The 15,432-nt window shown below is 40.2% G+C and overlaps 1 protein-coding gene across 18 annotated transcripts in view; it reads right to left on the bottom strand.

Moving 5' to 3' along the window:
- Positions 1–15,432, bottom strand: part of ENPP2 (ectonucleotide pyrophosphatase/phosphodiesterase 2) — a 112,475-nt gene that overhangs the window by 14,287 nt on the left and 82,756 nt on the right. For 6 of the 18 annotated variants that reach the window (XM_045453818.1, XM_045453828.1, XM_045453821.1 and 3 more), the window contains 5 exons: positions 13,604–13,691; positions 13,355–13,442; positions 12,064–12,248; positions 9,570–9,621; positions 55–129 (listed from right to left, as the gene is read on the bottom strand). In XM_045453818.1, coding sequence (XP_045309774.1) covers positions 55–129; positions 9,570–9,621; positions 12,064–12,248; positions 13,355–13,442; positions 13,604–13,691 — 488 coding nt within the window. The remainder of the gene's footprint in view (positions 1–54; positions 130–9,569; positions 9,622–12,063; positions 12,249–13,354; positions 13,443–13,603; positions 13,692–15,432) is intronic. The other 12 variants (XM_045453822.1, XM_045453832.1, XM_045453825.1 and 9 more) reach the window with 3 other exon arrangements.

The raw sequence follows: 15,432 nt of genomic DNA, 5'->3' as shown, positions 1-15,432 counted from the left end.
AGTACTTGGGGGCAGTTAACCAAGTCAGACTTTCCTTCAAAACTCAAACCAAACCTTTTCTAGGTTCAAAATTTCCATTAACGTTTTCCTTGTTTTCATTTTTGTTGCCTCTGAATTTCCTGGTTTCAGCTGGAAGCAGAAGTATCAAAATTCTTTGAGAAGCTATTCTCTTTTTATCATTCAAGTTTTAATGCTTACCAAACACATTCCTCCAAATTCAAATACAAGCCTAGCATCCAATCTATTCCATTAAGAGACAACAAAACAGCAGCCATGTTTTTCTATGCAATACCCCTCCTAAGAGCAGCCACCAACAATAGTCTTGGGCAATCTAAAGATTCCACCAAACCTGGCTCCCCCTCCAGTCCTCATTTACTGGCATTCCTCCACATAACAGCCCCTTCCATGAAGGCTGGTTTATTTATAACACTCTGGTCATAACCATCCTTAGCAATTCTATGCTATTATAATGTGATTCCTTTTCATTCTACTGGGAATGGCTTCTCCAACAGACCTGTCATGTCTCTCCCTTCAAATTTATCATTAATGTATTCTCCCTCATCAGACATTTACTGAGTACCTTCTTTGTGCCAGGCCTTTGGCTATAGAAGAGAGATGCTGGGCAAAGATAATTAAGTTACAGCTCTTACCTTCAAAAAAACTCACAGTTCAATGGGAGAGACCAACATGGCACAAATAACTCAAATGCAATATGATACACACTATATCAGAGATATCTATAGAGTGCAATGGGAACACAGAGCATGATGAATATCGTGGATGGGGATGAGGTGGCATCAGTACAGTCTTTATGGAACGCACAAAGATAAGCCAGGTTGACCCCAGCCTTCCCTGTCATAATTGGTAATAGTGCCCCTTTCCATACTCAAATGTGGATGACAAACAACAAGCTCACATAGTCCAGCCCCTATGGAAGTGAAATGAAGAAGGGGGTTGGGGGGGGAGGGGACAAAAGGGAAAGAGACATCTTAAGATTCACTTTCTTTTGAAAGATTTCCTCAGTTGTTTCTCCATCTCTATTCACTCTTCTGCTCTGTGTGTATAGAAATGTGCACTGCAGGGTCGCCTGGGTGGCTCAGTCAGCTGCACGTCTGACCTCAGCTCAGGTCATGATCTCCCGGTTTGTGAGTTCGAGCCCCATGTCAGGCTCTGTGCTGATAGCTCAGAGCCTGGATCCTGCTTTGGATTCTGTGTTTCCCCCTCTCTCTGCCCCTCCCGTGCTCATGCTCTCTCTCTCTCTCTCTAAAAAATAAACATAGAAAGAAAGAAAGAAAGAAAGAAAGAAAGAAAGAAAGAAAGAAAAGAAAGAAAGAAAGATAGATGCACTGCAGGGGTGCCTGGGTGGCTCAGTTAAGTGTCCGACTTTGGCTCAGGTCATGATCTCACAGTTTGTGAGTTTGAGCCCCAGGTTGAGTTCTGTGCTGACAGCTCAGAGCCTGGAGCCTGCTTCAGATTCTGTGTCTCTGTCTTTCTCTGCCCCTCCCTTGCTCGTGAGCTCTCTCTCTGTCTCTCTCTCAAAACTAAATAAACATTAAAAAAAATATTTAAAGAAATGTGCACTTCATAGCTCCCAAGCTAAGCACATTTGCTGTTTTGGGCACATAGCTGAAGTACAAATATTTCATGATGTGATTTCTTCTCAATTGTTAACTGGACATATTTGGCATGAAGAAAAAAACAATATACTGGTTTTGATAGTTTCCTAAAATTCAACCACTTTCCCCAATTAACCCAAAGAATCTAGTTGGGTCTTCCTGAAGCATAATTGCTTCATCTAAGCAAGAGACGAAATAATCTTTGCAGTAAGAAACACAAACTTTATAGTCCAGAATCAAAATTTAGATCTTCGTTTTTCAGTTTATCAGAGTATCAACGGACCATTGATTCTTGGTTACAGCCTGACTCTGTTACTTTTTGTGACATTGTAGGCAAGCCACCCATTGCATTTCTGTTTAACAAAAAGTTCCTGTTTGAGCCATAAAAGTGTGCTTGAATCTCAGTCTCTGGACATGTAAGATCTTCATCCTGAGACCAGCCACCCTGCAGATGAGCCTGCAACCTTCTACTTTAGAAACATGCTCCTCATGATTTCTTGATATGGGTCTAATGCATTCCATGTTTTCCCAGCTGGGTTCCTCCTCCATCAGATTCCAGACAGAGTCTTCATTCCATACCCAAGTTCCCTGTTTACAACACTTCTCTGGCATTTTGGGCATATCCAAGGCTCTCCTCCAGACACCACATTTGAAAAAATACTTGGAGGCATATCTTTTTAAGTGGTGTGGACTTTCCCAGGGCTCATTCTTTTGTCTTCCAAAATTTGGTCATCCAGACTGGAGTTTGTATTTTTTTCCCTCTCAGCTTCCTGATTCATATTCCCACAGATTAGCTGGCTGACTTGAGAGCCACATGAAAATCTTTTTTTTTTTTTTGTCTTTTTTTTTTTTAAAAACATTCACTCCCACAAAATACGCCCTTGGATTTTACCACATAATCTCTACTCAAGGTCTTTCCTTTTCCTGCATCCTTTCTCCTCCTTCCCCTTGCAAGTGCCTGCTATCATTTATTGCCACGTCAACCTCCCCTGAGATTTGATTCGATGCTTCTGTTCTTTCTTATCTCAACTCTTAAAGCACTATGCTACAATTCATCAACTGGCTAAATATCACAATAAAATAACAATTTCATACGGACAGGGATTTTATCTATCACTGGATCTCTACCTCTAACAATACCAAATGCATAATATCTACTTGGTAAATACTTGTTGAATAAATGGATGCTTGTATTATTTTTTGAAACACTGTTCTTTATGACTGTCAACGACTGACTTTCCACATATGACCTGCCTAATACAACCCTGAGAGACAGACTAGGCAGATCAATATCATCTCCATTTTACTAATGAAGGAACTGGAGGTTCATGATTTGTACAAGACAATTCAGCTACATAGCAGTTCCCAGAATCTAGGCCTCCATCTTCCTGGTCCATTATTTTTCCTTAGCATTTTGGGCCGTCTCCAAGTGGATGCTAAGTGCTGGGTTATCTAAGGGAGGGTATGCTGGGATGAAGATCCAGCTACTCCCAGACGTGAGTTCTGCCTGAGTCATGACTACTGCTAAGCTAATAAGAATAGCAATATGCCTTGAAAAAGAAAAGCAAAGTTGGAGGCATCACACTTCTAGACAAGCTGTAGTGATTAAGACAGTATGGTACTGGCACAAAAATAGACACACAGATAAATGGAAAAGATAGAAAACCCAGAAATGAACTCATAACTATATGGTCAATTAATCTTTGACAAAGCAGGAAAGACTATCCAATGGAAAAAAGAGTCTTTTCAACAAACTGGATAGCAACATGGCAAAAGAATGAAAACTGGACCATTTTCTTACAACATACACCAAAATAAATTCAAAATGGATTAAAGACCTAATGTGAGACAGGAAACCATTAAAATCCTAGAGAAAACAGGCAGTAAATTCTTTGACATCGGCTGTAGCAACTTCTTACTAGATATGTCTCCTGAGGCAAGGGAAACAAAAGCAAAAACAAACTATTGGGACTTCATCAAAATAAAAAGCTTCTGCGCAATGAAGGAAATAATCAACAAAACTAAAAGGCGACCTATGGAATGGGAGAAGATATTTGCAATGACATATTTGATAAAGGGTTAGTATCCAAAATATATAAAGAACTATAATTCAACACCCCCCCCAAAACAAATAATCCAAATAAAAATGAGCAGAAAACATGAATAGACATTTTTCCAAAGAAAACATACAGATGGCCAACAGACACATGAAAAGATGCTCATCATCATCATCGGGAAAATGCAAATCAAAACTACAATGAGATATCACCTTATACCTGTCAGAATGGCTAAAATCAACACAACACAAGAAACAACAGATGTTGGCAAGGATATGGAAGAAAAAGAATCCTCATGCACTGTTGGTGGGAATGCAAACTGGTGAAGCCACTGTGGAAAATAATATGGAGGCTCCTCAAAAAAGTTAAAAATAGAACTACCCTACTCTCTAGCAATTGCACTACTAGGTATTTACCCAAAGAATACAAAAACACTAATTTGAAGGAATACATGCATTCCAATCTTTATAGCAGCATTATCTATAATAGCCAAATTATGGACACAGCCCAAATGTCTATCAAGTGATGAATGCATAGAAGTGGTATATATATAGTGGAATGTTACTCGGCCATAAAAAATAATGAAATCTTGATATCTGCAATGACTTGGATGGAGCTAGAGAGTATTATGCTAAGCAAAATAAGTCAGAGAAAGAACAAATGCCATATGATTTCACTCCTATGTAGAATTTAAGAAACAATATAAATGATCATAGGGGAAAAAAAGAGAGAGGCCAACCAAGAAACAGACTCTTAACTATAGAGAACAAACTGATGGTTACCAGAGAGAGGTGGGTGGAGGGGTGGGCTTAAAGAGTGTACTTGTTGTGATGAGCACTGGGTGTTGTACAGAAGTGCTGAATCATTAAATTGTACACCTGAAACTAACATTACAATTACATCGTACATTAACTAACTGGAATTTAAATAAATTTAAAGAAATTAATTCTTAAAAAAGAGAACAGCAGGGGTTCCTGGGTGACTTAGTTGGTTAACTATCCAACTCGTGATTTCAGCTCAGGTCATGATCTCATGGTTCATGGGCTTGAGCTCCACATGGGGCTCTGTACTGGGAGCATGGAGTCTCCCTGGGATTCTCTCTCTCCCTCTCTCTCTGTCTCTCTCTGCCTCTCCCCTGCTCACACTTGAGCATGCTCTCTCTCTCTCACACAAAATAAATAAATAAACATTAATTAATTAATTAATTAATTAAAATGTAAAAAGAGCGGCAATTTGTATCAAAGCGTCTAGTACTTCAGAAACAACTTCCAAACCCTGATAAGCGCTGAGTTTCTCTGGACACTTCGTCTTCATTCCAACCCTTGGAATAAGAAGCATTTATAGAGAAAAGCACAGGGCTGTTGTATCACACAGACCTGGAATCAAATCTCATCTCAGCTTTTGATAGCTCTGTGATTCCATAACTTAACCTCCCAAAGCTTCACATCTCACTGGGATGTTGCATTGTTTAGAGGCAAAAGTGTAAAGTGCCCAGCTTAGTCTTGACCCAAAGTGGCTGTGGTTGTAGTGATTTTGTAAAGAACATATGCTCTACCTCAGTAGCAGCAAGGAACACTGGTAGGCAAAGGTTATTAAAATTCAGTGTCAATTGTAAAGAATTATACTATGTATTGATTTCTTCCAAATCTTCCCCAACACACACACACACACACACACACACACACAAGGATACACACACAGAGAAGCACAAGCATATCTCCTACTTTCTCTAGCATGGCTAACATCTCCAGAAATAACAAAAATTAGAAATATCTCAGAATTGGAAAGAGCTACAAAGATTGCCTGTCTAGCCTAGTCTCTTTATGCTTTAAGGTTAATAAGAATTATGAGTGTTTCAGTCATTTATCCATCCAAACTAACTTCTTACTGTGTGTGTGATAGAGTCCAATGTATACAGTGTTAAAATGATTTTTAATTACTTTTTTCACAAAGGTGATAGTGAATATGAATCTAACAAAATATAAACCATTTTTATATAAATGTAAATAGAATAAAGACTAAGGCGAAAATAAATAGCATAATGATTCTTAAAGTGAAAATTATACCTGATTATGATGCCCAAATTGCTTGCTATGAGAGATTTAAAATTTTTCATTTTGCTCATTCATTCATCTATTGACTCATTGGTTCAAAGAAATCAGCTTTCATTGCACAGTAAGTTTGCTAAGACATTATGTACATGTGATTTGGAAACCACAGTCATGCAACTAAAATCCAGAATTCCCCACAAATCTAGAAACATTAAGGCTTTAGCAAGCAGTTTAGATTGCTGTTTTTCCTCTTTATTTTAGTGAAAGACTTGATCCTATAACAGTTTAAATATTTAGAGCAAAAGATTGCCTAAGATTAATTTAATATGCCTCAAGTATCCCCTGGGCTGTTTCACTACCATTACGTACAACTGGTACATGTGTGTTAAGTATGAGAGGGTTTGCAGCATTTAACATTAAAATAGCCACACATGAATATTACAAATGGAATATGTACAACACGTGGTTTCTTAAAAAAAATTAGCTACCCGCAGGTGTGTTTAAAAAGAACTAGGAATAAAAATAATCCAACTTTACATTTGTGTAGAATTTTAGGTTTACAAAATACAAAACTTCTATATTTATGTATAGAAGTCTCAATATATATTCAAAGATATTCAGAAGGGAGAAGTAATACTCTGAACATAACATGCACATGCACTTACACAATGACTCGAATTCATGAAGTTTTACTCTGGTGGAGCAGACATCCGATATTTCAAGTGGGAGATGAGATTTATGACCCAGGAAACACCATAAAGACCTGAGATAACTCTGACCAAGAAAATGTCACTTTGCGGCTTAATAAATGACTAAGTTATGACCCTTAAGGAGACAAAGACCAAGAGACAGAGTTACAAAAGGACAGGGGGAGAGAATACTGAGGCTTATACATATCCCAAAATCCAAACAAGGAAATGCTTTGCACATAATAAGTCAATGGTACATAATTATTTTTATTCCATGCAATAGTTCTAAAGTCTCCCTTACATCATTAAAGACTGTCCCACTAGGTCATGAGCAAACCAAAGAGATACGCTACCGTGATCCTCCCCTAACATTTTATGCCACCATTGTGATGTCACATGCAGGAAACTATCAGTGACACGGCTGACAAAACCAAATGATGTCTCAGAGAAATCAGTTCCCAGCCCAGGGTGGGCGCTCAACAAACACCTGTGAAGGTCCATTTCCACGAAAGCATATCAAGTTCAAGCTTCGGTGATGTAAAATCATCTTGAAACAAGACACTTCTGTTCACCTGTGAGTATTGCTTGGGGCGGGGGGCTCCTTCAATCCTGAAAGTCAGTGATTCACCTAGAAGATGCTTATTTTCATGCTCAGACATTTGAGAGTACTCTTTATGCTGAGTTGTGAGACTGATTTTGTCACATGAGCACACTGTCACCAACAAGTTAAATGCATGATTTTTTTTCCCAAAATGGAAATGCCTCAGTATCGTGAACAGCCAGATCCTGAACTAGCATAAATACAAGTCCATTAAAAGTTATTATAACTAACTATTTTACTGGTGTCTCTCTTTTTTTTTAGCTTATTTATTTTTGAGAGAGAGAGAGAGACAGAGAGAGAGAGAGAGAGAGAATGAGAGAACAAGCCAGGGAGGGGCAGAGGGAGAGGGAGACACAGAATCCGAAGCAGGTTCCAGGCTCTGAGCTGACAGTGCAGAGCCTGATGTGGGGCTTGAACCCATGAACCATGAGATCATGATCTGAGCCAAAGTCGGATGCTCAACTGACTGAGCCACCGAGGCACCCCTTATTGGTGCCTTCCATAAGAGAAACATCTTACTACTATTTCTCTGACTTGGTGATTGAATATTTGAAAAACTCAAATCATGAGACTCTGCACCCATTTACCCTGTCAACATTCCAGTTTTTCTAATTATAATGACCCTGTAGTTCACCAGCAGCTAGATGTCAAACATTTCAAATCACTTCTAGAGTTTGTGGAGGATTTGTATACCTTCTACTAAGTCCTATTTTTCAAAGCTGTTTATCCAACTACATGCCCAAGAGTCTGTGTGTTCTTTGCTCAAAGAGAGAAAAGGGAGGGTGGTGAGACAAAAAGGCAAAAAGGAGGAAGATGAAGATCTTTATCAAAAGGGAAAATAAGTCAGGGGCGCCTTGGTGGCTCAGTCAGTTAAGCATCCGACTTCGGCTCAAGTCATGATCTCACAGTTCGTGGGTTCGAGCCCCACATCAGGCTCTGTGCTGACAGCTCAGAGCTTGGGGCCTGCTTCTGATTCTGTGTCCCCCCCCCGTCTCTCTGCCCCTCCCCTGCTTGCCCTCTTTCTCTCTCCACCTCTCAAAAATGAATAAACATTTTTTAAAAATTTTTTAAGGGAAAATAAGTCAAGTAAATAAAATCCACTGGTTTCCTTGTTCTTTACTTAACCAGATTGAAAATAACACATATGATAAACAGGACCCTATGTAAGCTAATAGCTCAGACAATGCTCTCAGAAGGATTGACAACGTGCATTTGCTGCCTGACTTGGAGCTGTTGTGTTGAGTTCTATCTGCTTTTTAACATATTTTTCATCATTCATTTGCTGTTTGCTATCCCATCTACTGCAGTAACCTACCTTGGAGCCTTTCCCTCCCCTTCTATTTTCTTCTTATTTTCTGGAATTTCAAAACCAGAAGGAAGAGTTTGTGAGGTAGATGGCACCATTGTTCCTTATTATTTACTGCCCTTTCGTAAAGGAGTATATACTACCACCCATTGGCATGTATCTTGCAGGACGGCATCCCTGTGGAAAGAATACTTCCCTCCTCCATTGGTTTCATGTGCTCTGGTTTCACCACCCAACTGTGAATGGTAATGACAAATGCCTCATAAAAGCAGAAGCATTGAGGGGCGCCCGGGTGGCTCAGTCAGTTGAGCTTCCGACTCTTGATTTCGGCTTAGGTCATGATCGTGGGATTGAGCCCCATGTCGGGTTCTGCACTAAGCGTGGAGCCTGCTTAAGAGTCTCTCTCTCCCTCTGCCCCTCTCCCCCATTCACACTCTCTTTCTCTCTCTCAGATAAAAAAAAATAATAATAATAATAGAAAGAAGAAGCCTTGAGACCCACTGCGTGGTTCTGCCATTCGTCTCTTCCCTCTGCCATGAGAAGGGCATGCCCCAGCTAGGGGCTGTTCCTGCAGCTTGGATTCCAGAATAAAGAGTTCCCAGAGCCACACTTGGCCTGGAGTCAGCATACCGAAATGTGAACAAGAAATGCAGCTTTCTTGGTACAAACCACTGAGACTCTCTTCTTTAGTTACAATCTTGCAAAAGTTGACTAATACATGCATGTTGTCATTGTACACTGCATTTTATGTACAATATACAAACAAAAGGAGAATTAGTTAGAGGGCTCAAGATGATCCTCATATAAAGAGGGAGTTCTGATACAGTTCATTCTGCATATCTCTCCCGACCACAACACATTCCTTGCTTCTCCAGGTACATAAGCTTCAGCATAAGTACCAGCTGCTATTATTTATACTGTGACTTCCAGTCCCTTCAAAGAAGTCCCCAACGGCACCTTCACTTATGACCCAACAGATACACAATGGTATGTCTGTTTTCCAGAGAGCCTAAAAGCTATTGAGAAACAAAAAAGCTAATGGAATTTTTCCAGCTATTTAAAGCTGGCATCTTCTGTACATAGAATAAACCAATACCCTTGGCCAGATGGATATTAAAATCACGTTGCAACTCCAATTTTAATTTTCAAAAATATTGTGCTTACACTGTGAAGTAAATAAGAGGTCTCTTCAATTTTTGAAAACTGAAAAACAAAACTTATCTGATTGTTTTTCCCATCAACTCCTCACCTTCTGTGGACCCTTTTATATGAAGGCGTTTGTTGAGTTCATCCAATTTGTTCTTCATGTGTGAAAACCAGAAAAGGAAAGGAGAAAAAAAAGCAAATCAGAAATGTCCTGTCTTTCCTGCATGCTTCTCTCTACTTAGTATCTTGCTAAATTCAAAACAGGACCCTAAATTCCATCAGTATCATAAGCCCTGTAGAGGAATTACTGTTTTATCTCAAACTGACATTCCAGGCTTCACCTCCCAGTGGATCTGTGGCCATGAGCACCTTCTTTAATCTTTCCATGACTCTGTTTCCTTTCCCTCAAACTGTGGACAGTCATGGAACCAGGCTCCCAAATTGGTGAGAATAATGATTTGGGTACCTATACAGGTAAATTAATTAGAATAGTGCCTCAATATTTCAGATTAATCCTAGGTACACTAAAGTGATTCCCAAACTGACTTATGAAGTTACTTTTCCAAGGTTGGAAAGTAATGGCTCAGCAATTCTGTCATTATATACCCTAGGGACACTAGCATATGTGTACGAGAAGACTGGCAATAATGTCTACTGCGGCATTGTTCGGAGATGCTAACAACTGGAAATTACCAAATGTTCTCAAATAGGAAAAGGAAAAAAATCATTATGGTGTGTTTACACAATGAAGTATTAACTATTAGCGGTAAAAAATGAACGAGCTAAAACTCATGTATTAATGAACAAAATAACTGCAGAATACATATAGTACAACAGCATTCACATACAAATGTATAATATGCAAAACTATACCATAAGTTATTTTAGGGAATTATATCAAAGATTAATTAATATATTATTTAAGAGACATATACGCATGGAATAAAAATTACCTGCCTGGCAATTATGTACACTATCTTCAGGTTACTAATTACCTTTGGGGTAGGAACGAAGCAGGACTGGCAGGGAGTGTATACATGGAGCTTCCACTGAATTTATAACATCTTCTTTCTCATGATGTGTGTATTGTGGCATTTATTTTATTAATCTGTATACCTTTGCAGTATGTCTGGACTTTTTTTTAAGAAAAGGGATGTAGTCTTTTGGGGAAACCCATAGACAAAATAAAGACAATCCAGAATTCCTCTCAAATGGTTTAAGATAACAAATCCAAAATATTTCTTGTTTTCCAGAAGAAAGGTAATTCAGAAAGCAAGATACAACTAAAAGATTACTGTAGGGTTATGTTTGGAATCCACCTCAAAGGCCACTTCCTATTGACTTTGGTAACACGACACCTCCAGCTGAGGTCTCAGAATGACCTGACGGATAGTAATTAGCTTTGTTCATTCTCGTCAGGAGCCAAAGTAGGAAGAAGAAGTAAAAGGGGTCAGGGGGAGAAGAGCAAGCTGAATTCCTCCAGTGGTGAGCTTTTCTCATCCTGTGGCTCCCAGGCCCCCAGGAATCCTGGAAGGTAGCAAATAGTAGAAGGGGATAGGGCAGGCAGGCGGAGAGCTATGTTCCATTTTTCCAAGGTCTACTAGAAGGTTCACACATCTACCCATAATAAAACCACACATGCAAACACAGCAGATTGTTTTGCTTTGTGTTGGAATCACATCAACTCAGTGTGGTATCACTGATTACTTCTTGCTGTCCGAGCAGTGATTGGTAACCATAAAGGACTTTGATCAATATAAAATTCAATAAGTCAATTATTGCTTAACACTTACAGTTTGATATTCAAAAACTCTTCAAACACAATGTACTGGGCAGATTCTACTTGCACCACCACCCTCCCCTCTACCCTCCATGCTCTACCCTCCCCTGCTCTGCACCCTGAGAGACTGACCTCTAAGGACTCTTCCAAAGAGCAAGCTTGCCTCCAGCTCCTGAGAGACAACAATGGGTATCTACTCCCCCAGGTTTCTCTTCCCAGGTTGCAGTGTACTCACTACACCCATCTACCAAATCCAGGAATTCCTCCCCATACAGCTCTCTCTCCATGTTCTGGTCCCTTTATTGTTCAGGTCTAGGACCGGCACCCTCTAGCGCCAGGGTGACTCACTGTCCCTCACTGCCTTGCCTCTACCCTGCCCAGCCCATGTAAATAGTCCTCTCATTAAACATGATTTACCCAATCCCTTTAAACTCTCTTTAAAAACCTTTTGTGCATAGGCCATCTGTTTCCTATTGGGACCATGACAGACAGACACAGGATCCACGTTGAAAAAAAAGGAAAGCCTTTGGTTAGGAATTATAACGCTGCAGAATAGCAGCATGAATTCTAGTTTTTTGCCCTTTGTTCTCTATATCTATGCTGCCCAATATGGTAGCCACAAGCCATATATGGCTCTTTCAACTTCAAGCAATTGAACAAGACTTAAAATTTAGTTCCAAGTGCTCAAGAAACCATATCTGGTCAGTGGCCAGCACAGATGCAGACCATTTACATTTTCACAGAAAATTCTATTGGACAGCACTGCTCTATACCCAACAAGCTCCTCCATGATAATAAACATAAAGATGTTTTCTACCTTTGGCTCTACCTTATCATCACAGTTACAGCCCAGGTCAAAATCAGACTGAAGGTACATAATCCCAGGATAGTTAGGTCTGGTAACTTCCTCTGGCATGGTTGGCCTGAAGGTATTCGTGCGCAGGAGATGATTCAAACTTCCATGGGTCCCATTATTTGGAGCTGGTTTCAAGCCCAGGAGATCTGGTGAAAAGAAAGAAATGGAGTCAGGTGCTTGATAAATATTTTTTGAGGAGCTATAGTGAGAGTCAAAACCATGCATCTTCCAAGGGTCTGAAAACTCTGAACACAAAGCAGAACTGAATAAAGCCAAAATTAGTTTGTAAGCCCCCCTTTCTTAGCTCCTGAACCGTTCTAGCCTGAACATGTCTTGCCACAGCTTTCTGAAATAGCCATGTTCGTTGCCTGCCCATAGAGAGAGGCATTCCCAAAAAGAAAGAGTGAATGAACAGGGCCTTGACCAGCTATTGCTTATGTCTATGACAGCTATAGGGACTACCAGAGTCAGTGTCAATGCCCTCCTGCATCTCTGAGATTTTTTATCCCACCTTTTGAAATGAGACTTATAACCAATAAATAACCCCTAGCCTGCCCTCTAATGCACTCCACAGAAGTATGGGGAGAAGAGGAGGGTTTGGCCCTGTGCCTTGAAAGGCTGCTCTGAAATGAACAGGCTGATTTCATAGCAAGGGAATAGTTGCCAAGCAGGCACACAGTGACTTGCCTAAGCTGAGAGGCAGGACAGGGGAGAGCTAGCAGCCAAGATGGGAAAAGAACCCAGGAGACCCGACTTTCAGACTCCCCCTCTAACCACCAGACCGGCACTCCCTTACTAAATAGGAAAAGTTGTCCTCATTCAGCGACTAGAAGCTCAAGGAAGAAAAATAATTAGGAGCGCATAAATAGCTGGCCAGGATGCAAGCTGGCACCATTTTAACCAGGCTGCAACACCAGAGATGGAGGTGGGAGAAAGCTCTGTGAGAAACTCTCCTTGCTTCACCAGGTCTCTAACCAGTGGTGTCAAACCGTCACGTGATGTTAGATCAGCCAGAGGCTGCCAAGAACAACACTAGGAAAACTCCCCATTAGTCAACTGTTAAAGGAAGACAAAGAAGCCTTAGAAGGGGATGATATTCTGTCCTTCGAACCAGTGGGCAAGTTACACCAATGTTTTGCAGGGAGGTGAAGTGGTCCTAGAAAACAGATACCTCGGTTCTTTCTCTGACCTCGCTGAAGTTCATACGATAACTCAGATTGCTTCGTTGGCTTTGATTAAATAGGTGACTTACCACACATAACATTGTAAAGCTCAATGTTTTCAAATGGAGGCACTTTAGTCTTGTACTTAAATGTCGGGCCATAACCTACAAAAACAGTCTTCCAAGAGAAAGGAAACAAAAACAATTAGACGTTGCTGGTATCTAGTAGCAGCCCTTTTTCCATTTATGAATACTGTTCAACTTCTCTCATGCCAGTATTCTCTAGCTCTTCTGAGAATCACTAAAATCCATTTTCAATTCACAGTTCTGTGGTCATACCTGCATGCTGTTAACTTTGTTATCAAATCCATGGTCTCCCTGGAAAAAACATTTTCCTGATGGTTTCTTATACACATCCAAAGGTTTCCTACATCGAAACAATTGTAGGATTAGTCAGGATTTCTCATGAAATCACTCCTAAGAAGCCAATTTTGACACACACAAAATCTCCAAGAAGTGGATTTTACAAGCATATTCATCTCTATTTTAATTGCATCGTTCTTGTAGTGATAAAAAGATGATGCTATTCATTTTCCCCAGGTGCCTTTATTTTGACAATTGGCACAGGACAAATGGGGGCCTCTGAAGACAAGGCAGCTACTGTCCTGTACCTTGCTTGTGCTGAGCAAAGCATTAGTCACAGGTAATGTTCTGTCTGCCAATGTGCTTCCCTAGCTCCACAAGGGTAAGATTCTCCACCCTGGGACCATGTTTGTCTGGTTCACTTCTATATCCCTATCACTAGGCTCAAAGCCAAGCACATAATAGGTACTTTTAAAATATGTGTTATTTAATCAATGAATGGAGATGTATTTTATAAAAGTGTTTACATACAAATTTACCTATCAATATAATACGATTAGAGGGTATAACTGAGTGGCAAATTTAACATGTATTAGTGACATATTTAACAAAAGCCCAGGCTCCCATAGACAACATCACTATTTACAAATAAGCAAGTGAAAACATTGCTCTCTAGGCATCAAAACCACTTGACCTTTCTTGTTATGACAGGAAGATGTCTTTTGCTTAAATGTCATGCAGCACGTTTCCAAAATACTTCCATGTTTAGTAATATAAATACTCCCGTGGGTCCCATTTCTATGGATCCTTGTAAGTGCCTACAGAATCTATTGCACTGCACTGACATGCCTGGTGGAAAACAAATTGAACATTTGGGTCCCCACTCCTAGGAAAAGTACTTTCAGCTTGGGATGATGAGATATGTGCATAGGATAACTCAACAGTGCAAAGTTAAATTAAAAAGGTTTACTGATTATTGGGGTGTCTGGGTGGCTCAGTTGGTTAAGTGTCCAACTCTTGGTTTCTGCTCAGGTCATGATCTCATGGTTTCATGAGTTCCATCCCCGCGTCAGGCTCTGTGCTGGCAGCATAGAGTTTGCTTGGGATTCTCTCTCTCCTTCTCTCTCTACCCCTCTCCCACTCACACTCTGTCTTTGTCTCTCTCAAATAAATAAATAAACTTTTAAAAAAAGAAGATTTAATGATTAGTAAAATGCCTGGCTTTGGTCTCCACTAACTTGGTCAACTGTCATCATCTCTCACTTCTACTCAACTACCAGCTTTTCTGCGTATCAACCTATCAACTGCACCAAATTTGCTCTCTCTTCCAAGCTACGCCACCCATAAAAGGTCCTGAAGACATACTCAGCGAAACCCATTGTGTTCATATCTTGGTAACTACTTCATGAAGACCCCTTATGTCTGTTCTAAATGGTTTCAATAATTTCTGGTCTTCTGGGGCGCCTGGGTGGCGCAGTCGGTTAAGCGTCCGACTTCAGCCAGGTCACGATCTCGCGGTCCCGTGAGTTCGAGCCCCGCGTCGGGCTCTGGGCTGATGGCTCAGAGCCTGGAGCCTGTTTCCGATTCTGTGTCTCCCTCTCTCTCTCTGCCCCTCCCCCGTTCATGCTCTGTCTCTCTCTGTCCCAAAAATAAATAAACGTTGAAAAAAAAAAATTTAAAAAAAAAAAAAAAATAATTTCTGGTCTTCATACATCTCTCTTCATAATCCTAAATATTTAACTCTGTGTAGACCCTTGACAATTACAGTAGGATATTTATGTATGTGTCACATGTGTCCCAAAAGG

The sequence above is a fragment of the Leopardus geoffroyi genome, chromosome C3, assembly GCF_018350155.1.
Source record: "Leopardus geoffroyi isolate Oge1 chromosome C3, O.geoffroyi_Oge1_pat1.0, whole genome shotgun sequence".
Lineage (NCBI taxonomy): Eukaryota > Metazoa > Chordata > Mammalia > Carnivora > Felidae > Leopardus > Leopardus geoffroyi.
Note: the sequence above shows the minus strand (reverse complement) of the source record. Positions and strands in the feature narration are given on the sequence as shown.